The sequence below is a fragment of the Bombina bombina genome, chromosome 3 (assembly GCF_027579735.1).
Source record: "Bombina bombina isolate aBomBom1 chromosome 3, aBomBom1.pri, whole genome shotgun sequence".
In the NCBI taxonomy this organism is placed as follows: Eukaryota; Metazoa; Chordata; class Amphibia; order Anura; family Bombinatoridae; genus Bombina; species Bombina bombina.
This window is the reverse complement of record NC_069501.1, coordinates 711,866,633-711,889,891: the sequence shown is the minus strand read 5'-3', so window position 1 is coordinate 711,889,891 and position 23,259 is coordinate 711,866,633. Positions and strand designations below refer to the sequence as shown.

The window sequence follows — 23,259 nt, the reverse complement described above, 5'->3', positions numbered from 1 at the left end:
ACAGAGAACATCAAATAACCAATATTGTTTCTCATTTCGAAATAGCTCTACGTTCTATCATATTACTGTTATTTTTATTTTTGATATTTCTGTATATGAATTTTACACATTGCCCAAGTGTTTTTAACATATCATGTATATCTATATATTTTTAAGAATACTTTGAGATAAATTAATATAGAAGTATTACAATATTGTGGCCACAATTAACATATTTATTTATATTATTTGTTATTGCTATATTTTATATTAGAGTTTTATGTATTAAAATATACTTTTATAACCTATCCCACAAGTGTTTTACATATACTATTTACATACCCCAGCTCATTTTATTGAGCGCCGCTATCAATACCTTTTAGGTATACTTTTCTAAACACTTTCTTCTAACCGTTTTTTGGGAGAATAACGGGATATAGAGAGAAGGCATTTTTGGGGCTCTAGTTCTAGGGTGAGAGTCTTTAACATTTTTAACGAAAATCATAAATTAGATATAAAATAGAAATCAATGTATAATAAATTGATAAAATTATATTACAATGGGACAATTAATACAAAATGAATCCAATTCTAACAAAGAGATCTGTTTTTTCCAACCAAAATACTGAATCTTCCTTGTTAACCCACTAATACTTTTAAATCCAACATAACATATAAAGGTTAATTTGAACTTTGTATAACCGAATACTACAGATTTATACAAGAAAGATAGCTTGTAAGTATCCATAGAGTACCAAAACTGCACTTACACACACACACACACACACACACACACACATATATATATATATATATATATATATATATATATATATATATATATATATATATATATATATATATATATATATATATATATATATATATATATATATACATACACACAAAGAAATAGAAAAGCGAGGACTCTCTGGAACAGGTAACCAACGTGGTTTATTCAAGTAAACAGGTAAGGCACTATTCAGTGTACAAGGCAGGTGCACAGGATCTGATGTGTTTTGCGCATGCTCAAATGCGCTTCATCAGAGATCTACAGGTGTTCACCAGGTGAGCACTGATATACTATACATTATCCAATGGGAATCCAAATAGGCGTGAACGAGTACAAGTGATTTGATACAAAGTCAAAACTATTATACTAAGCAGTGACAATATTATATGTGATTAATGAATATTACAAAAATACTTTTAGTCTCATACAAGAGACTCTATACAAGGTATTGTCAAAAAATTATGCCTTATAATAAAACAACTGTAATCGGCAAGGTTGCCTATAGGGTAATCAATTCTGCACAGTAGTATAATATTTACTCAGAAATCAAAACAGTAGCAAATAAATAGATAGAAAAAACTAATGAAAATAGACAAAAATGTAACATAATAAAATGTGCCAGTAAAGAAACAAAGAAGCTAATGAGGCAAAAAAAACCTGAGAGGTATAGGGAAATGTATACATAATAAATACATAGTCAAAGACCAGAAGTAATGTTTAGCAAGTTTAGCCACATTTACAAAAAGACATATATATATATATATATATATATATATATATATATATATATATATATATATATATATATATATATATATATATATATATATATATATAAGAAACTGGCAAAAGCAGTTGGGGTAGTTAAAAAGGGATACATACAAATATAAGGCATCATAGACGAAAATTAAATATATAATTCAAGCATAATAAAATAAACATAAAAAAACATAATTTAAGCTTACCTGATAAATGTATTTCTCTTGTAGTGTATCCAGTCCACGAATCATCCATTACTTGTGGGATATTCTCCTTCCCAACAGGAAGTTGCAAGAGGATCGCCCACAGCAGAGCTGCTATATAGCTCCTCCCCTCACTGCCATATCCAGTCATTCAACCGAAACAAGCCGAGAAAGGAGAAACCATAGGGTGCAGTGGTGACTGTAGTTTAATTAAAATTTAGACCTGCCTGAAAAGGACAGGGCGGGCCGTGGACTGGAAACACTACAAGAGAAATAAATTTATCAGGTAAGCATAAATTATGTTTTCTCTTGTTAAGTGTATCCATTACTTGTGGGATACCAATACCAAAGCTAAAGTACACGGATGATGGGAGGGACAAGGCAGGAACTTAAACGGAAGGAACCACTGCCTGTAGAACCTTTCTCCCAAAAACAGCCTCCGAAGAAGCAAAAGTATAAAATTTGTAAAATTTGGAAAAAGTATGAAGCGAAGACCAAGTTGTAGCCTTGCAAATCTGTTCAACAGAGGCCTCATTTTTAAAGGCCCAGGTGGAAGCCACAGCTCTAGAAGAATGAGCTGTAATCCTTTCAGGAGGCTGCTGTCCAGCAGTCTCATAGGCTAAACGGATTATACTCCGAAGCCAAAAAGAAAGAGAGGTTGCCGAGGCCTTCTGACCTCTCCTCTGTCCAGAGTAAACAACAAACAGGTTAGATGTTTGGCGAAAATCTTTAGTAGCCTGTAAGTAAAACTTCAAGGCACGGACTACGTCTAGATTATGCAAAAGACGTTCCTTCTTTGAAGAAGGATTAGGACATAATGATGGAACAACAATCTCTTGATTGATATTCTTGTTAGAAACCACCTTAGGTAAAAACCCAGGTTTTGTACGCAGAACAACTTTATCTGAATGAAAGATCAGATAAGGAGAATCACAATGTAAGGCAGATTACTCCGAGAGTCTTCGAGCCGAGGAAATAGCCATCAGAAAAAGAACTTTCCATGAAAGAAGTTTGATATCAATAGAATGAAGGGGTTCAAACGAAACCCCTTGAAGAACTTTAAGAACCAAGTTTAAGCTCCATGGAGGAGCAACAGGTTTAAACACAGGCTTAATTCTAACTAAAGCCTGGCAAAATGCCTGACGTCTGGAACTTCTGCCAGACGCTTGTGTAAAAGAATAGACATAGCAGAAATCTGGCCCTTTAAAGAACTAGCTGATAATCCTTTATCCAAACCTTCTTGGAGGAAGGACAATATCCTAGGAATCCTAACCCTACTCCATGAGTAATTCTTGGATTCACACCAATGAAGATATTTACGCCATATCTTGTGGTAAATTTTCCTGGTGACAGGCTTTCGTGCCTGTATTAAGGTATCAATTACTGACTCGGAGAAGGCACGCTTTGATAGGATCAAGCGTTCAATCTCCATGCAGTCAGTCTCAGAGAAAGTAGATTTGGATGATTGAAAGGACCTTGTATTAGAAGGTCTTGTCTCAGAGGCAGAGTCCATGGTGGAAAGGATGACATGTCCACTAGGTCTGCATACCAGGTCCTGCGTGGCTACACAGGCGCTATCAATATCACCGATGCTCTTTCCTGTTTGATTTTGGCAATCAGACGAGGGAGCAGAGGAAACAGTGGAAACACATAAACCAGGTTGAAGAACCAAGGCGCTGCTAGAGCATCTATCAGTGCCGCTTCTGGGTCCCTGGACCTGGATCCGTAACAAGGAAGCTTGGCGTTCTGGCGAGACGCCATGAGATCCAATTCTGGTTTGCCCCAAGTAGAACCAATTGAGCAAACACCTCCAGATGGAGTTCCCATTCCCCCGGATGAAAAGTCTGACGACTTAGAAAATCCGCCTCCCAGTTCTCTACACCTGGGATATGGATCGCTGACAGGTGGCAAGAGTGAGTCTCTGCCCAGCGAATTATCTTGGAGACTTCTGACATCGCTAGGGAACTCCTGGTTCCCCCTTGATGGTTGATGTAAGCCACAGTCGTGATGTTGTCCGACTGAAATCTGATGAACCACAGTGTTGCTAGCTGAGGCCAAGCCAGAAGAGCATTGAATATTGCTCTTAACTCCAGAATATTTATTGGGAGGAGTTTCTCCTCCTGAGCCCATGAACCCTGAGCCTTCAGGGAGTTCCAGACTGCACCCCAACCTAGAAGGCTGGCATCTGTTGTTACAATTGTCCAATCTGGTCTGCGAAAGGTCATACCCTTGGACAGATGGGCCAGAGATAACCACCAGAGAAGAGAATCTCTGGTTTCCTGATCCAGATTTAGTAGAGGGGACAAATCTGTGTAATCCCCATTCCACTGACTGAGCATGCATAATTGCAGCGGTCTGAGATGCAGACACGCAAATGGCACTATGTCCATCGCCGCTACCATTAAGCCGATTACTTCCATGCACTGAGCCACCGTGGGGCGCGGAATGGAGTGAAGAACACGGCAAGCATTTAGAAGTTTTGATAACTTGGACTCCGTCAGGTAAATTTTCATTTCTACAGAATCTATTAGAGTGCCTAGGAAGGAAACCCTTGTGAGAGGAGATAGAGAACTCTTTTCTTCGTTCACTTTCCACCCATGCGACCTCAGGAATGCCAGAACTATCTCTGTATGAGATTTGGCAATTTGAAAGCTTGACGCCTGTATCAGGATGTCGTCCAGGTAAGGAGCCACCGCTACGCCTCGTGGTCTTAGGACCGCCAGAAGTGAGCCCAGAACCTTTGTAAAAATTCTTGGGGCTGTAGCCAACCCGAATTGAAGAGCTACAAATTGGTAATGCCTGTCTAGAAAGGCAAACCTCAGGAACTGATGATGATTCTTGTGAATCGGAATGTGAAGGTAGGCATCCTTTAAGTCCACTGTGGTCATGTACTGACCCTATTGGATCATGGGTAAAATGGTTCGAATAGTTTCCATCTTGAATGACAGAACTCTGAGGAATTTGTTTAAGATCTTTAAATCCAAAATTGGTCTGAAGGTTCCCTCTTTTTTGGGAACTACAGATTTGAATAAAACCCCTGTCCTTGTTCCGTCCGCGGAACTGGATGGATCACTCCCATTACAAGGAGATCTTGTACGCAGCTTAGGAATGCCTCTTTCTTAATCTGGTTTGCAGATAATCTTGAAAGGTGAAATCTCCCTTGTGGAGGAGAAGCTTTGAAGTCCAGAAGATATCCCTGAGAAATCATCTCCAACGCCCAGGGATCCTGAACATCTCTTGCCCACGCCTGGGCGAAGATAGAGAGTCTGCCCCCTACTAGATCCGTTGTCGGATAGGGGGCCGCTTCTTCATGCTGTCTTAGAGGCAGCAGCAGGCTTTCTGGCCTGCTTGCCCTTGTTCCAGGACTGGTTAGGTTTCCAGGCCTGCTTGGATTGAGCAAAAGTTCCATCTTGTTTTGAAGCAGAGGAAGTTGATGCTGCACCTGCCTTGAAATTTCGAAAGGCACAAAAATTAGACTGTTTGGCCTTTGATTTGGCCCTGTCCTGAGGAAGGGTATGACCCTTACCTCCAGTAATGTCAGCAATAATCTCTTTCAAACCAGGCCCGAATAAGGTCTGCCCCTTGAAAGGAATGTTGAGTAATTTAGACTTTGAAGTTACATCAGCTGACCAGGATTTGAGCCATAGCGCCCTACGCGCCTGGATGGCGAATCCGGAATTCTTAGCCGTTAGTTTAGTCAAATGAACAATGGCATCAGAAACAAATGAGTTAGCTAGCTTAAGAGTTCTAAGCTTGTCAACAATTTCAGTCAATGGAGCTGTATGGATGGCCTCTTCCAGGGCCTCAAACCAGAATGCCGCCGCAGCAGTGACAGGCGCAATGCATGCAAGGGGCTGTAAAATAAAACCTTGTTGAATAAACATTTTCTTAAGGTAACCCTCTAATTTTTTATCCATTGGATCTGAAAAAGCACAACTGTCCTCAACCGGGATAGTGGTACGCTTTGCTAAAGTAGAAACTGCTCCCTCCACCTTAGGGACAGTCTGCCATAAGTCCCGTGTAGTGGCATCTATTGGAAACATTTTTCTAAATAAATATAGGAGGTGGGGAAAAGGGCACACCGGGCCTATCCCACTCCTTACTAATAATTTCTGTAAGCCTTTTAGGTATTGGAAAATCATCAGTACTCACTGGCACTGCATAGTATTTATCCAGCCTACACAATTTCTCTTGCACTGCAATTGTGTCACAGTCATTCAGAGCAGCTAATACCTCCCCAAGCAATACACGGAGGTTCTCAAGCTTAAATTTAAAATTAGAAATCTCTGAATCAGGTCTCCCCGATTCAGAGACGTCACCCACAGACTGAAGCTCTCCGTCCTCAGGTTCTGCATATTGTGTGCAGTATCAGACATGGCTCTTACAGCATCTACGCGCTCTGTATCTCGTCTAACCCCAGAGCTATCGCGCTTGCCTCTCAATTCAGGCAATCTGGATAATACCTCTGACAGGGTATTATTCATGATTGCAGCCATGTCCTGCAAAGTAATCGCTATGGGCATCCCTGATGTACTTGGCGCCATATTAGTGTGCGTCCCTTGAGCGGGAGGCGAAGGGTCCGACACGTGGGGAGAGTTAGTCGGCATAACTTCCCCCTCGACAGACTCCTCTGGTGACTATTCTTTTATAGATAAAGACTGATCTTTACTGTTTAAGGTGAAATCAATACATTTAGTACACATTCTCCTATGGCGCTCCACCATGGCTTTCAAACATAATGAACAAGTATCCTCTGTTTCACACATGTTTGTACAGACTAGCAATGAGACTAGCAAGCTTGGAAAACCCTTTAAAGCAAGTTAACAAGCAATATAAAAAAACGTTACTGTGCCTTTAAGAGAAACAAATTTTGACAAAATTTTTACAGTGCATGTAACAAGTCAGCAGAGCATTGCACCCACTTGCAAATGGATGATTAACCCCTTAATAACAAAAACAGAATAATAAATGACAAAAACGTTTTTTAAACACAGTCACAACAACTGCCACAGTCTACTGTGGTTGTTACCCCCCTCAAACACGACTTTGAAGCCTTTTGAGCCCTTCAGAGATGTCCTGTATCATGCAGAGGGAAGCTGAATGTCTCTGTCAGTATTTTTATCTGCACAGAAAAGCACTAAAAAAGGCCCCTCCCACTCATATTACAACAGTGGAAAGCCTCAGGAAACTGTTTCTAGGCAAAAATCAAGCCAGCCATGTGGAATAAAACTAGGCCCCAATAAGTTTTGTCACCAAACATATATAAAAACGATTAACATGCCAGCAAACGTTTTATATTACACTTTTATAAGAGTATGTATCTCTGTTAATAAGCCTGATACCAGTCGCTATCACTGCATTTAAGGCTTAACTTACATTAATCCGGTATCAGCAGCATTTTTCTAGCAAATTCCATCCCTAGAAATATATTAACTGCACATACCTTATTGCAGGAAAACCTGCACGCCATTCCCCCTCTGAAGTTACCTCACTCCTCAGAATATGTGAGAACGGCAGTGGATCTTAGTTACTTCTGCTAAGATCATAGAAATCACAGGCAGATTCTTCTTCTATTGCTGCCTGAGATGAAACAGTACACTCCGGTACCATTTAAAAATAACAAACTTTTGATTGAAGTTAAAAAACTAACTATAATACACCACTCTCCTCTTACTACGTCCATCTTTGTTGAGAGTTGCAAGAGAATGACTGGATATGGCAGTCAGGGGAGGAGCTATATAGCAGATCTGCTGTGGGTGATCCTCTTGCAACTTACTGTTGGGAAGGAGAATATCCCACAAGTAATGGATGATCCGTGGACTGGATACACTTAACAAGAGAAATAAACACAATAAAAAACATGACATAGTAATAGAAAAACTGAAAAGCAATAAAACAATGAAGGGAAAAGAAGCCTAAAAAGATAAAGTAGTAAAACAAGGGGAACACTGGGGAAAAGGGTATCTCAAATGATCAGAAGGAGGGCACCACCTGCTCCATAAAATTATGAGAATTGGCTCCTGTTATCATTAGTAAGGGAGCAGGCCCGGGGGGGGGGGGAAGGGGAGAGAGAAGGGGGGTAAAAAGATTTTAATCAATGAACAGGTCTAAATCATGTCTCATAATAATGCCCTTTGGAAATTTAGTTTGTAAGGTAAAAACTCCAATAGGCTTCTTTCCTTAATAATTTGCCTATTCTATGCCCCCCCCCATGTCTCTCCTAACATGATCAATACCCACAAATGAAAGAGATGTTTAATGCAACTACCATGGGAACGAAAATGTTTGGCCACTGGAGTTTTGGGGGTCTCCTCATCCAATGATAACAAATGCTCCCTAATGCGATCTTTTAGGGGGGTGTCGTGAGGCTTACATATTGAAGGGAGCACTGTTGGCATGTGATGAGGTACACCACATATTCACTGGTGAAATGGAAGACTTTGCCGATTATTGAAGATTTAAAATGGTCAGTTTTTTGGTATTAGTGCAACTTTTGCAAGTATGTCCACATTTAAAGAAACCTTTGGTTGTTGAAAGCCAAATTGTGGGCTGTGTTGGTTTATTAGCAAAAATGTTTTTTGACCTTGTCTCCCACTGTGGGGCCTTTTTTTGCTACAAATTTAATTTGGTTTCTAGATATGGTATTTAGTTTGTTATCACTCTGTAGAATCGGTAGGTATTTTAGTACTATATTACAAATTTCATTAAATTGTCTACTATATTGAGTTGATAATACTATACCATTGGAAGACATTAGTTCATTAGTATTTTTGTATTTCTTATTGTTACCAGATAATAGGGTTTGACTATTAATTTTGCTAACCTGGTTAGCGATTTTGGTTAAAGTTCTTTTGTTGTACCCTCTTTCTTGTAAACGGGAGGTAATTAAATTAGCCTGTATATTGTATTTCTTCAAATTAGAACAATTTATACGGGCTCTGATATACTGGCCCTTTGGTATGCCTCTGGTAATGTGTTTGACATGGCAGGAATCTGCTCTAAGAATGGTATTCCATGCAAGGGATTTTCTGTAAATCGTGGAAATGATGTTATCACAATCCACTGAGAGCTGTAAGTCAAGATATGAGATTGAGCTCAGTTCAACATTACAAGTGAAAGTCAAGTTGAGATTGTTATTATTCAACAAGTTTACAAAGTAATTCACATCATGTTGGCCCCCTGGTTTCCAAATGGCGAACAGATCGTCTATAAAGCGAAACGTACACAACCACATTGTCTCTGAAGGGGAATCCATCCGCAAAGATGCTGTTAAGTTCTAACCAACCCATGTATAAATTGGCATATGCCGGCGCAGATTTTGCCCACATGGCTGTACCGCATCTCTGCGGATAGAAATCCCCCCAAAGACAAAGTAGTTGTGAGTAAAAATTTGGCTGTAGAGACTAAAGAGTCAATGCATTCATCAGAAAAATGGGTATATCTCCTGATCATGTGACCCATAGCTTCAAGCCCCTTCTGATGGGGGATTACTGGAGTAAAGGGCAGCGACATCTATAGTAAGCCACTGAAAAATATAATTTATGCTTACCTGATAAATTCATTTCTCCTGTAGTGTAGTCAGTCCACGGGTCATCCATTACTTATGGGATTATATCTCCTCCCCAACAGGAAGTGCAAGAGGATCACCCAAGTAGAGCTGCTACACAGCTCCTCCCCTCTACGTCATATCCAGTCATTCGACCGAAACCAAACGAGAAAGGAGAAAACTATAGGGTGCAGTGGTGACTGGAGTTTAATTTAAAATTTAGACCTGCCGTAAAAAACAGGGCGGGCCGTGGACTGACTACACTACAGGAGAAATGAATTTATCAGGTAAGCATAAATTATATTTTCTCCTGTTAAGTGTAGTCAGTCCACGGGTCATCCATTACTTATGGGATACCAATACCAAAGCTAAAAGTACACGGATGACGGGAGGGACAGGCAGGATCTTTACACGGAAGGAACCACTGCCTGTAGAACCTTTCTCCCAAAAACAGCCTCCGAAGAAGCAAAAGTGTCAAATTTGTAAAATTTTGAAAAAGTGTGAAGTGAAGACCAAGTTGCAGCCTTGCAAATCTGTTCAACAGAGGCCTCATTCTTAAAGGCCCAAGTGGAAGCCACAGCTCTAGTAGAATGAGCCGTAATCCTTTCAGGAGGCTGCTGTCCAGCAGTCTCATAGGCTAAACGTATTATGCTACGAAGCCAAAAAGAGAGAGAGGTAGCCGAAGCTTTTTGACCTCTCCTCTGTCCAGAATAAACGACGAACAGGGAAGAAGTTTGGCGAAAATCTTTAGTTGCCTGCAAATAAAATTTCAGGGCACGGACGACGTCCAGATTGTGCAGAAGTCGTTCCTTCTTTGAACAACCTCTTGATTGATATTCTTGTTAGTGACTACCTTAGGTAAGAACCCAGGTTTAGTACGCAGAACTACCTTGTCTGAATGAAAAATCAGATAAGGAGAATCACAATGTAAGGCCGATAACTCAGAGACTCTTCGAGCCGAGGAAATAGCCATTAAAAACAGAACTTTCCAAGATAACAGCTTGATATCGATGGAATGAAGGGGTTCAAACGGAACACCTTGCAGAACGTTAAGAACTAAGTTTAAGCTCCACGGCGGAGCAACAGTCTTAAACACAGGCTTAATCCTAGCCAAAGCCTGACAAAAAGCCTGAACGTCTGGAACTTCTGCCAGACGTTTGTGTAAAAGGATAGACAGAGCTGAAATATGTCCCTTTAACGAACTAGCAGATAAACCCTTTTCTAAACCTTCTTGTAGAAAAGACAATATCCTAGGAATCCTAACCTTACTCCATGAGTAACTCTTGGATTCGCACCAATATAAGTATTTACGCCATATTTTATGGTAAATTTTCCTGGTAACAGGTTTCCTAGCCTGTATTAAGGTATCAATCACTGACTCCGAGAATCCACGCTTTGATAGAATCAAGCGTTCAATCTCCATGCAGTCAGCCTCAGAGAAATTAGATTTGGATGTTTGAAAGGACCCTGAATCAGAAGGTCCTGTCTCAGAGGCAGAGACCATGGTGGACAGGACGACATGTCCACTAGATCTGCATACCAGGTCCTGCGTGGCCACGCAGGCGCTATTAGAATCATTGATGCTCTCTCCTGTTTGATCCTGGCAATCAATCGAGGAAGCATCGGGAAGAGTGGAAACACATAAGCCATGTTGAAGACCCAAGGTGCTGTCAGAGCATCTATCAGTACCGCTCCCGGGTCCCTGGACCTGGATCCGTAACAAGGAAGCTTGGCGTTCTGGCGAGACGCCATGAGATCCAGATCTGGTTTGCCCCAATGATGAAGCAGTTGGGCAAACACCTCCGGATGAAGTTCCCACTCCCCCGGATGAAAGGTCGGGCGACTTAGAAAATCCGCCTCCCAGTTCTCCACGCCTGGGATGTGGATCGCTGACAGGTGGCAAGAGTGAGACTCTGCCCAGCGAATTATCTTTGAGACTTCCATCATCGCTAGAGAACTCCTTGTTCCTCCTTGATGGTTGATGTAAGCCACAGTCGTGATGTTGTCCGACTGAAACCTGATGAACCTCAGAGTTGCTAACTGAGGCCAAGCCAGAAGAGCATTGAAAATTGCTCTTAATTCCAGAATGTTTATTGGAAGGAGTCTCTCCTCCTGAGTCCATGATCCCTGAGCCTTCAGGGAATTCCAGACTGCGCCCCAACCTAGAAGGCTGGCGTCTGTTGTTACAATCGTCCAATCTGGCCTGCGGAAAGGCATCCGCTTGGACAGATGTGGCCGAGAAAGCCACCATAGAAGAGAATCTCTGGTCTCTTGATCCAGATTTAGCAGAGGGGACAAATCTGAGTAATCCCCATTCCACTGACTTAGCATGCACAATTGCAGCGGTCTGAGATGCAGGCGCGCAAAAGGTACTATGTCCATTGCCGCTACCATTAAGCCGATTACCTCCATGCACTGAGCCACTGACGGGTGTTGAATGGAATGAAGGACACGACAAGCATTTAGAAATTTTGATAACCTGTCCTCCGTCAGGTAAATTTTCATTTCTACAGAATCTATAAGAGTCCCTAAGAAGGGAACTCTTGTGAGTGGCAATAGAGAACTCTTTTCTACGTTCACCTTCCACCCATGCGACCTTAGAAATGCCAGAACTAACTCTGTATGAGACTTGGCAGTTTGGAAACTTGACGCTTGTATCAGAATGTCGTCTAGGTACGGAGCTACCGCTATGCCTCGCGGTCTTAGTACCGCCAGAAGAGAGCCCAGAACCTTTGTAAAGATTCTTGGAGCCGTAGCTAACCCGAAAGGAAGAGCTACAAACTGGTAATGCCTGTTTAGGAAGGCAAATCTTAGATACCGGTAATGATCCTTGTGAATCGGTATGTGAAGGTAGGCATCCTTTAAATCCACTGTGGTCATGTACTGACCCTCTTGGATCATGGGTAAGATGGTTCGAATAGTTTCCATTTTGAACGATGGAACTCTTAGGAATTTGTTTAGGATCTTTAAGTCCAAGATTGGTCTGAAGGTTCCCTCTTTTTTGGGAACCACAAACAGATTTGAATAGAATCCTTGTCCGTGTTCCGACCGCGGAACTGGGTGGATCACTCCCATTAGTAAGAGGTCTTGTACACAGCGTAGAAACGCCTCTTTCTTTATCTGGTTTGCTGATAACCTTGAAAGATGAAATCTCCCTTGTGGAGGAGAAGCTTTGAAGTCCAGAAGATATCCCTGAGATATGATCTCCAACGCCCAGGGATCCTGGACATCTCTTGCCCAAGCCTGGGCGAAGAGAGAAAGTCTGCCCCCCACTAGATCCGTTTCCGGATCGGGGGCCCTCACTTCATGCTGTCTTAGGGGCAGCAGCAGGTTTTCTGGCCTGCTTGCCCTTGTTCCAGGACTGGTTAGGTTTCCAGCCCTGTCTGTAGCGAGCAACAGTTCCTTCCTGTCTTGGAGCGGAGGAAGTTGATGCTGCTCCTGCCTTGAAGTTACGAAAGGCACGAAAATTAGACTGTTTAGCCCTTGGTTTGGCCCTGTCTTGAGGCCCTTACCTCCAGTAATGTCAGCGATAATTTCTTTCAAACCGGGCCCGAAATGTCTGCCCTTTGAAAGGAATATTAAGCAATTTAGATTTAGAAGTCACATCAGCTGACCAGGATTTAAGCCACAGCACTCTACGCGCTTGAATGGCGAATCCGGAGTTCTTACCCGTAAGTTTGGTTAAGTGTACTACGGCATCAGAAATAAATGAATTAGCTAGCTTAAGGGCTTTAAGCTTGTTCATAATCTCATCCAATGGAGCTGTGCTAAGGGTCTCTTCCAGAGACTCAAACCAGAATGCCGCCGCAGCAGTGACAGGCGCAATGCATGCAAGGGGTTGTAATATAAAACCTTGCTGAACAAACATTTTCTTAAGGTAACCCTCTAACTTTTTATCCATTGGATCTGAAAAAGCACAGCTATCCTCCACCGGGATAGTGGTGCGCTTAGCCAGAGTAGAAACTGCTCCCTCCACCTTAGGGACCGTCTGCCATAGGTCCCGTGTGGTGGCGTCTATTGGAAACATTTTTCTAAATATAGGAGGGGGTGAAAAAGGCACACCGGGTCTATCCCACTCCTTGTTAACAATTTCTGTAAGCCTTTTAGGTATAGGAAAAACGTCAGTACACGCCGGTACCGCAAAATATTTATCCAGCCTACATACTTTCTCTGGAATTGCAACCGTGTTACAATCATTCAGAGCCGCTAAAACCTCCCCTAGTAATACACGGAGGTTCTCAAGCTTAAATTTAAAATTTGAAATGTCTGAATCCAGTTTACTTGGATCAGATCCGTCACCCACAGAATGAAGCTCTCCGTCCTCATGTTCTGCAAATTGTGACGCAGTATCAGACATGGCTCTATTATTATCAGCGCACTCTTTTCTTATTCCAGAGTGATCGCGTTTACCTCTAAATTCTGGCAATTTAGATAGTACTTCAGTCATAACATTTGCCATGTCTTGCAAAGTGATTTGTATGGGCCGCCCTGATGTACTTGGCGCCACAATATCACGCACCTCCTGAGCGGGAGGCGAAGGTACTGACACGTGAGGAGAGTTAGTCGGCATAACTTCCCCCTCGTTGTCTGGTGATATATTTTTCACATATAAAATTTGACTTTTATTCAAAGTAACATCTATACATTGAGTGCACAAATTTCTATTGGGCTCCACATTGGCCTTTAAACATAGTGAACAAACAGCTTCATCTGTGTCAGACATGTTTAAACAGACTAGCAATAACACTAGCAAGCTTGGAAAAAAACCTTTAAATAAATTTACAAGCTATATAAAAAACGCTACTGCGCCTTTAAGAAACATAAAAATGTGACACAGTTGAATTAACGATGAACCAAATATGTTAAAACAACCAAATTTTAACAGAAAATGTATAAAGTTAGCAGAGAATTGCACCCACAAGCAAAAGGATGATTAACCCCTTAATACCCAAAACGGATAACAGTTGAAATAATAAAACGTTTTTTATCACAGTCAAACACACTGTCACAGATCTGCTGTGACTGATTACCTCCCTCAAAACTAGTTTTGGAGACCCCTGGGCTCTGTAGAGACGTCCTGGATCATGGAGGAAGAAATAGGAAGACTGTGACTACATTTTTACTGCGCAATAAAGCGCTAAAATAGGCCCCTCCCACTCATATTACAACCGTGGGGAAGCTCAGTAAACTGTTTTTATTCAGAACAAACGACAGCCATGTGGTAAAAATCATGCCCATAAAGTTTTATCACCAAGTACCTCAGAAAAAACGATTAACATGCCAGTAAACGTTTTAAAAATGAAAATTATGAAGTGTTATTAATAAGCCTGCTGCTAGTCGCTTTCACTGCAGTGCAGGCTCAAATATTACTTTAATATAGACAGTATTTTCTTAGTGAAATTCCATTCCCCAGAAATACCTCAGAGTATACATACATACATATCAGCCGGATACCAGTCGCTACTACTGCATTTAAGGCTGCACTTACATTACATCGGTATTAGCAGTATTTTCTCAGTCAATTCCATTCCTTAGAAAATAATTAACTGCACATACCTCCTTGCAGGTGGGCCCTGCATGCTATCCCCTGTTCTGAAGTTACCTCACTCCACAGAATGACCGAGAGCAGCAAGTGGATCTTAGTTACGACCGCTAAGATCATAGACAAACTCAGGTAGATTCTTCTTCTAATGCTGCCTGAGAAGAAACAACACACTCCGGTGCCGTTTAAAATAACAAACTTTTGATTGAAGAAATAAAAACTAAGTTTAACACACCACAGTCCTCTCACACGTCCTATCTATTAGTTAGGTGCAAGAGAATGACTGAATATGACGTAGAGGGGAGGAGCTGTGTAGCAGCTCTGCTTGGGTGATCCTCTTGCACTTCCTGTTGGGGAGGAGATATAATCCCATAAGTAATGGATGACCCGTGGACTGACTACACTTAACAGGAGAAATCAGGTTTCCAACTAATTTTGTCTAGCTGGTGTAAGAGGTGGGCACTGTCTCTTATGTAACCAGGAAGAGACACCACTATAGGTTGGAGAACGGAGTCTAACCAAGCTCTTAGTCTCTCACAGAGAGACCCCATGCTCTCCTGTATGAGGATGTGGGGTTAAAGCTAAGTTTGGTATAAATATTAGAGTCACTGAATTAGGAGGTGGCTTCATTAATATAGTCAAAAGTATTAAGTATTACTACGCCCCCCCCCCCCCCCTTTGTCGGCCTGGGTGACCATAATATTGGGGTTCTAATTCCTTAAGGGCAAGTCTTTCTAAATGGGTAATGTTGTGTTGTTTTAAAGAACGTGTTTCTCTAAGTGTATTATTTAGTGATAAGATATCTCTCAATACTGTTTTGCAAGTTGATTCCATGAACACAGTATTTTTTTGAGAAACAGAATGAACATTTACCACCTTTCCCATTATGGACTTAGACAAACAGATCCAAACATACTGCTAAATATCCAAGTTAAATGGATTATGGAATTCTTAATGGTGCGCAAATTGCCCCTTGCACTATCACCTATCTGCTCCCAAAGACAGATATATAATGGAAAGATACAAGAAATATATAAATTGGTGAGAGTGCGCTAGCAGCAGCAGGGGATGTGTCACTGGTATAGGCAAATATATAAAATCAATAAAGCAAATAACACATTTATATCAATAAACACATAGGTAAAATCCTGAATTGGTTTGATTGTGCTAAACAGCAGCAGGGAATGTGTCACTGATAAAGGCAAATGTTGTTTGAATATATTATGAAATCAATAAAGCAAATTTGTTATAAAATACAAACACATTTATTTCAATAAATAAACACATAGGTAAAATCCTGAATTGGTTCGATTGTGCTAAACAGCAGCAGGGAATGTGTCACTGATATAGGCAAATGTTGTTTGAATATATTATGAAATCAATAAAGCAAATTTGTTATAAAATACAAACACATTTATTTCAATAAACACACAGGTAAAATCCTAATTTTATGACCGGTCTTAAATATTTAAGAACTTATAGAGTAAAGGCAAGTATTTCAATAATTTAAAAATGCTATTGCATAGAGTTAAAAAGAAAATTGGGGATTTACATATACAACTTGTTTGCAAGTTTAGAAATATAGTGGTGCACCACTCTTTATGTTGCGGTAGTAGCTGAATAGCTGATATATCACCAATCCACCTTATTATTTTGGTACAAAAGGTTTGACTGTTTGCACACAAAACAAAGTAAAGTCACACTTTGAGAAGAAAAGTAAAAAATATGTGTATATATATGAATCGTTTCAATAAACGACTAGTCCCAATTGTATTTTCCTTTAAATATACATTCCTTGTGCCTGTATAATTTTTTAGTTCTGTAGTTTATAAAGTGCCCAGTTTCATTTTGATGTAATAGTTCGTAGTTGGAGCATGTGTATAATTGGCAATATCGGCTACTTTACCTCTGCATGCCTTTCGGTCTCTTCGTGGGTATGTCTTCTCCACTCACCTTCTGGCATAGGTAACGCTGCAGCCTCGCTGATAGTCGTTTGATGTCACACACCAATTTTTTCTCCTGAAAGTAGATCCGGCTTCCACTCTGCGCAGAGAGTATCTGTAGTTTTGGATGAAGAAAAATAGTGCCAATGCAATCCTTGGTCACTATGTATTCCTTTTGTTGGGCAAAGTTAGATTCCTGTAGGTAGTAGGACCATCAACGCGTTTCACCACTTGCTGTGGCTTTCTCAAGATGGTTTTAGTGAACTTAAAGGTCTCTATTTAAACCTGTTGGTAATCCTTGATTGGTTTAAAAAAGTCAAGCCTCTTTGTAGATGTATCAATTATTTAAGGTGGTATTGGTAGATAAATTTGGTTTTGTTAAGGTGGAAGGTGTGTTTTATAGTGACCTTCTTTATGGCTAGTCAGGAGTGTGATAGATATTCTTCAATTTGCAAACAACTAAAAAACATTTTTCATAAGATGGAGTATTGTTTCTTATGTACTAGTGTTTCTCCCCTAAAAAATCATTTACACTAAAAACTAAAAATAAATGAATATCTCTTGGATAATACATTTTTAATATATATAATTTTTTTAATACATTTGTAATACATATATATATAAAAAAAATATTTATTTCTATATACTACTTGACATCTGTCAATATATGGTACTGTTTGTGTTTTACATTCCCCCATGTATCTTGTTTTCCATGTGGCAATAAGGGATCAATTACCTTTATTGCAAATGTATTAATATCCTATTCCACATATAATGTAAAATTGGTTTTAAAATAGGTTTTAAAATAATTAGATATGGATAAAAAATAGTTATAGGTGATAGTGCAATTTGTGGTTACCCTTTTAGGAGACAACTATGCTTATATTGTAAATCTATATTGGCCCTTAAAATATATGGTAGAGATAATGGCTGGGACTTAAACTATGTATTTTTTATGTATGTGAGTAATCAATTCATCGAAAAAGATGGGCTTAATGTACCCTTTTCGGAAACAGTCAGTGGTTTTTCTGAATATATAGAGATATCAAGAATATATTTTTATTTCTGGTATTAAAGGTCAAAAATTATACAACTATGCTATTGTTGTTAAACCGGTATTGGCCCTTAAAATATAGAAATATTAAAAATATGTTAAAAATAATGGCTGGGACATGTACAATGTGTTTTTTTTTATTTTTTTATAGGTGATCATTTAGTCTAAGACGAAGGGGTTGAGGTCTAGTTCGGAATTTAAGCCTTTGGGATATAGGGTTTGTAACTCGTATATATGTTCAGCTTCTTTACGGAGAAGGCGGCGTTCATAGTCACCACCCCGACAAGGTTTCTTGATTTTACAAATGCCCCAGTATTTGAGATGTGCATTATTATTCTGGTGTTTTAGCCGAAAATTTTCATATAGTCTCGTTTCTTGGTCTCCTTTCTTTATTAGGTTGAGATGTTCTCTAATTCTGGTTCTTAGGGTTCTGGTGGTTTCTCCTATATACTGTTTGCCACAAGAGCACTGAATGAGGTATAATAGGACCCCCTTGTCGTTGCATCTAATGGTGTCCCTAATTTTATATTTTTTGCCTGTATTTGTAGAGATGTACGTTTTGCATTTGGTGCTGTATTTGCAGGCGGTGCAACTATAACAAGGGTAAAAACCTCTCAATTTATTCCCTATCAGATCTATAGTTCTGTCATTAGACTTCTGTGTTTTTTTGTTGAAATCACTGGGTGCTAATATGTTTTTAATGTTAGGAGCCTTCCTGTGTTTATTTATTGAAATAAATGTGTTTGTATTTTATAACAAATTTGCTTTATTGATTTCATAATATATTCAAACAACATTTGCCTATATCAGTGACACATTCCCTGCTGCTGTTTAGCACAATCGAACCAATTCAGGATTTTACCTATATGTTTATTGATATAAATGTGTTTGTATTTTATCACTTATTTGCTTTATTGATTTTATATATTTGCCTATACCAGTGACACATCCCCTGCTGCTGCTAGCGCACTCTCACCAATTTATATATTTCTTGTAAATATCCAAGTTACAAATACATTTATGGTAATTTTTCCCCCCACTGCTTTCCATTTGATACCGGACAAAAGGCAAATAAAGAAAATAAACTGCAATGAGCACTAAGCCATGATGTCCATACAATAAATGCTAGACATACCATATTTACTTTTGTAGCAGCAGCTTAAAATGATTAAGGTGAAATAATTGTTAAAACTATTTAAGGTAACAATTGTCATATTGTAGTATTTAAGAGGACAGCCAAATTTGGTAAAGAAGGCAATCCTTCTGTACATATTGAATTTTCAAAAATAAAAAGTACAATTTATTGTCTATTATTCCAATAAAAATAAAATGCTTGGAAATGTAAATTTTTTGGCCGACATAGTCCAGAACATATATTTTTATATAAAGTAAGTTGCTTCTATATCTTTTTCTGTTAACAATTAAGGCAAAGTAGGGTTACTTACATTTCAATACCCCAAAAGTGCAAAATATAGTTATTAAAAATGTGATGCCTTCCATTGTTATCTGCTATGTTAAATAGAACGTTCCCAGGACAAACTGTTTACACTATATAAAAACAAACTCTATAATCCTTACCAGTCGACATCATGTTGCTTACAGATGCAAACTCCATGAAAGTGTTATAATTTGGCAAGACCTGATGAACAGATACTTCTTCAACTCCACATCGGATATCTGCCTCCTCACAGAGATTTCGAAAACATGACATTGCGACTAAAACAGCCTCAATATCAGGACTCCAAAGAAACATGTAAAGGGCAACTTCCAATTTAGTTTGAGCTTGACGGCATATAGGGATTCCACTTCCAGCAGCAGCACTTTCCTAAATGGTCCAAAAACCAAGCAATACCAGATTAATTCATAAAACATACTTGATGTTATGTTCACTACAGTTTGTTATAGTTTTACATCTCCTTAGAGTAGGTAGAAACTAACAAATCTACAGGGAACCTCCACTTGCAAATACATTTTTGTTTCTCACTGAATTGGGAAGGTGGAAATCCCTTGCCCAAGTTTGAGCATTTTGTTTTCCTGCGTTAAATTTTTTTTCAGATAGAGCATGCGATTTTACTCAACTTTTTGATTTACTCCTATTTTTAATTGTTCTATGTTCTCTTGGTATCTTTATTTGAAAAAGCAGGAATGTAAGCTTACAAGCAGGCCCATTTTTGGTTCAGCACCATGAATAGCGCTTGCTGATTGGTGACTGCATTTAGCCACCAATCAACAAGCTATACCCAGGTGCTGAACATTCCCAGCTTACATTCCTGCTTTTTCAAATAAAGATACCAAAAGAACAAAGAAAAAACAGTTTATGCTTTCTAGATAAATTCCTTTCCTTCTTGGCAGGGAGAGTCCACGACTTAATTCCTTACTGTTGGGAAATACAACACCTGTCCACCATGACGAGGCAAAGACACCCCAGCCAAAGACTTAAATATACCTCCCGCTTCCCCTATCCCCCAGTCATTCTGCAGAGGGAACAAGTAAAAGAAGGAGAAACATCAGGGTATAAAAGGTGCCAGAAGAAATAATATAAAATTGGGAGCCGCACATAAAAAAAAAAAATTATGAGCGGGGTCGTGGACTCTCCCTGCCAGGTAGGAAAGGAATTTATCTGTTAAGCATAAAACAGAATTTATGCTTACCTGATTAATTACTTTCTCCAACGGTGTGTCCGGTCCACGGCGTCATCCTTACTTGTGGGAATATCTCTTCCCCAACAGGAAATGGCAAAGAGTCCGAGCAAAGCTGGCCATATAGTCCCTACTAGGCTCCGCCCACCCCAGTCATTCGACCGACGGACAGGAGGAAAAATATAGGAGAAACCATATGGTACCGTGGTGACTGTAGTTAGAGAAAATAATTCAACAGACCTGATTAAAAAACCAGGGCGGACCGTGGACCGGACACACCGTTGGAGAAAGTAATTTATCAGGTAAGCATAAATTCTGTTTTCTCCAACAATGGTGTGTCCGGTCCACGGCGTCATCCTTACTTGTGGGAACCAATACCAAAGCTTTAGGACACGGATGAAGGGAGGGAGCAAATCAGGTTACCTAAACGGAAGGCACCACGGCTTGCAAAACCTTTCTCCCAAAAATAGCCTCCGAAGAAGCAAAAGTATCAAATTTGTAAAATTTGGCAAAAGTGTGCAGTGAAGACCAAGTCGCTGCCTTACATATCTGCTCAACAGAAGCCTCGTTCTTGAAGGCCCATGTGGAAGCCACAGCCCTAGTGGATTGAGCTGTGATTCTTTCAGGAGGCTGCCAATCGGATGATGCTTTTAAGCCAAAAGGAAAGAGAGGTAGAAGTCGCCTTTTGACCTCTCCTTTTACCAGAATAGACGACAAACAGAGAAGATGTTTGTCTGAAATCTTTTGTAGCTTCTAAATAGAATTTTAGAGCACGGACTACGTCCAAATTGTGTAACAAACGTTCCTTCTTTGAAACTGGATTCGGACATAAAGAAGGTACAACTATCTCCTGGTTAATATTTTTGTTAGAAACAACCTTTGGAAGAAAGCCAGGCTTAGTACGCAAAACCACCTTATCTGCATGGAACACCAGATAGGGCGGAGAACACTGCAGAGCAGATAACTCTGAAACTCTTCTAGCAGAAGAAATAGCAACCAAAAACAAAACTTTCCAAGATAACAACTTAATATCCATGGAATGTAGAGGTTCAAACGGAACCCCTTGAAGAACTGAAAGAACTAGATTTAAACTCCAGGGAGGAGTCAAAGGTCTGTAAACAGGCTTGATCCTAACCAGAGCCTGAACAAATGCTTGAACATCTGGCATAGCTGCCAGTCGTTTGTGTAGTAAGACAGATAAAGCAGAAATCTGTCCCTTTAGAGAACTCGCAGATAATCCTTTATCCAAACCTTCTTGCAGAAAGGAAAGAATCTTAGGAATTTTTATCTTATTCCAAGGGAATCCCTTGGATTCACACCAGCAGATATATCTTTTCCAAATTTTATGGTAAATCTTTCTAGTTACCGGTTTTCTGGCCTGAACCAGAGTATCAATCACAGAATCTGAAAACCCACGCTTTGATAGAATCAAGCGTTCAATCTCCAAGCCGTCAGCTGGAGGGAGACCAGATTTGGATGCTCGAATGGACCCTGAACAAGAAGGTCCTGTCTCAAAGGTAGCTTCCATGGTGGAACCGATGACATATTCACCAGGTCTGCATACCAAGTCCTGCGTGGCCACGCAGGAGCTATCAAGATCACGAGACCCTCTCCTGTTTGATCCTGGCTACCAGCCTGGGAATGAGAGGAAACGGTGGGAACACATAAGCTAGGTTGAAGGTCCAAGGCGCTACTAGTGCATCCACTAGAGTCGCCTTGGGATCCCTGGATCTGGACCCGTAGCAAGGAACCTTGAAGTTCTGACGAGACGCCATCAGATCCATGTCTGGAATGCCCCATAATCGAGTCAACTGGGCAAAAATCTCCGGGTGGAGTTCCCACTCCCCCGGATGGAATGTCTGACGACTCAGATAATCCGCTTCCCAGTTTGTTCTGTGGATCGCAGATAGATGGCAGGAGTGATTCTCCGCCCATTGTATTATTTTGGTTACTTCTTTCATCGCCAGGGAACTCCTTGTTCCCCCCTGATGATTGATATACGCAACAGTCGTCATGTTGTCTGATTGGAATCTTATGAATCTGGCCTTTGCAAGCTGAGGCCAAGCCCTGAGAGCATTGAATATCGCTCTTAGTTCCAGAATGTTTATCGGGAGAAGAGACTCTTCCCGAGACCATAGTCCCTGAGCTTTCAGGGATTCCCAGACCGCACCCCAGCCCACTAGACTGGCGTCGGTCGTGACAATGACCCACTCTGGTCTGCGGAAGCTCATTCCCTGGGATAGGTGGTCCAGGGATATCCACCAACGGAGTGAATCTCTGGTCTTCTGATCTACTTGAATCACTGGAGACAAGTCTGTATAGTCCCCATTCCACTGTTTCAGCATGCACAGTTGTAATGGTCTTAGATGAATTTGCGCAAAAGGAACTATATCCATTGCTGCAACCATCAACCCTACTACTTCCATGCACTGAGCTATGGAAGGACGTGGAACAGAATGAAGAACTTGACAAGCGCTTAGAAGTTTTGACTTTCTGACATCTGTCAGAAAGATCCTCATTTCTAAGGAATCTATTATTGTTCCCAAGAAGGGAACTCTTGTTGACGGAGACAGAGAACTTTTTTCTATGTTCACCTTCCATCCGTGAGATCTGAGAAAGGCCAGAACGATGTCTGTATGAGCCTTTGCTTTTGAAAGGGACGACGCTTGTATTAGAATGTCGTCCAAGTATGGTACTACTGCAATGCCCCTAGGTCTTAGAACCGCTAGAAGGGACCCGAGTACCTTTGTGAAAATCCTTGGAGCAGTGGCTAATCCGAATGGGAGGGCCACAAACTGGTA

The 23,259-nt window shown here is 40.4% G+C and overlaps 1 protein-coding gene across 7 annotated transcripts in view; it reads right to left on the bottom strand.

Moving 5' to 3' along the window:
* Window positions 1-23,259, bottom strand: part of NF1 (neurofibromin 1) — a 1,508,106-nt gene that overhangs the window by 741,685 nt on the left and 743,162 nt on the right. For all 7 annotated transcript variants that reach the window (XM_053707520.1, XM_053707522.1, XM_053707523.1 and 4 more), the window contains exon 17: window positions 19,398-19,644. In XM_053707520.1, the coding sequence (XP_053563495.1) occupies window positions 19,398-19,644 (247 nt within the window). The remainder of the gene's footprint in view (window positions 1-19,397; window positions 19,645-23,259) is intronic.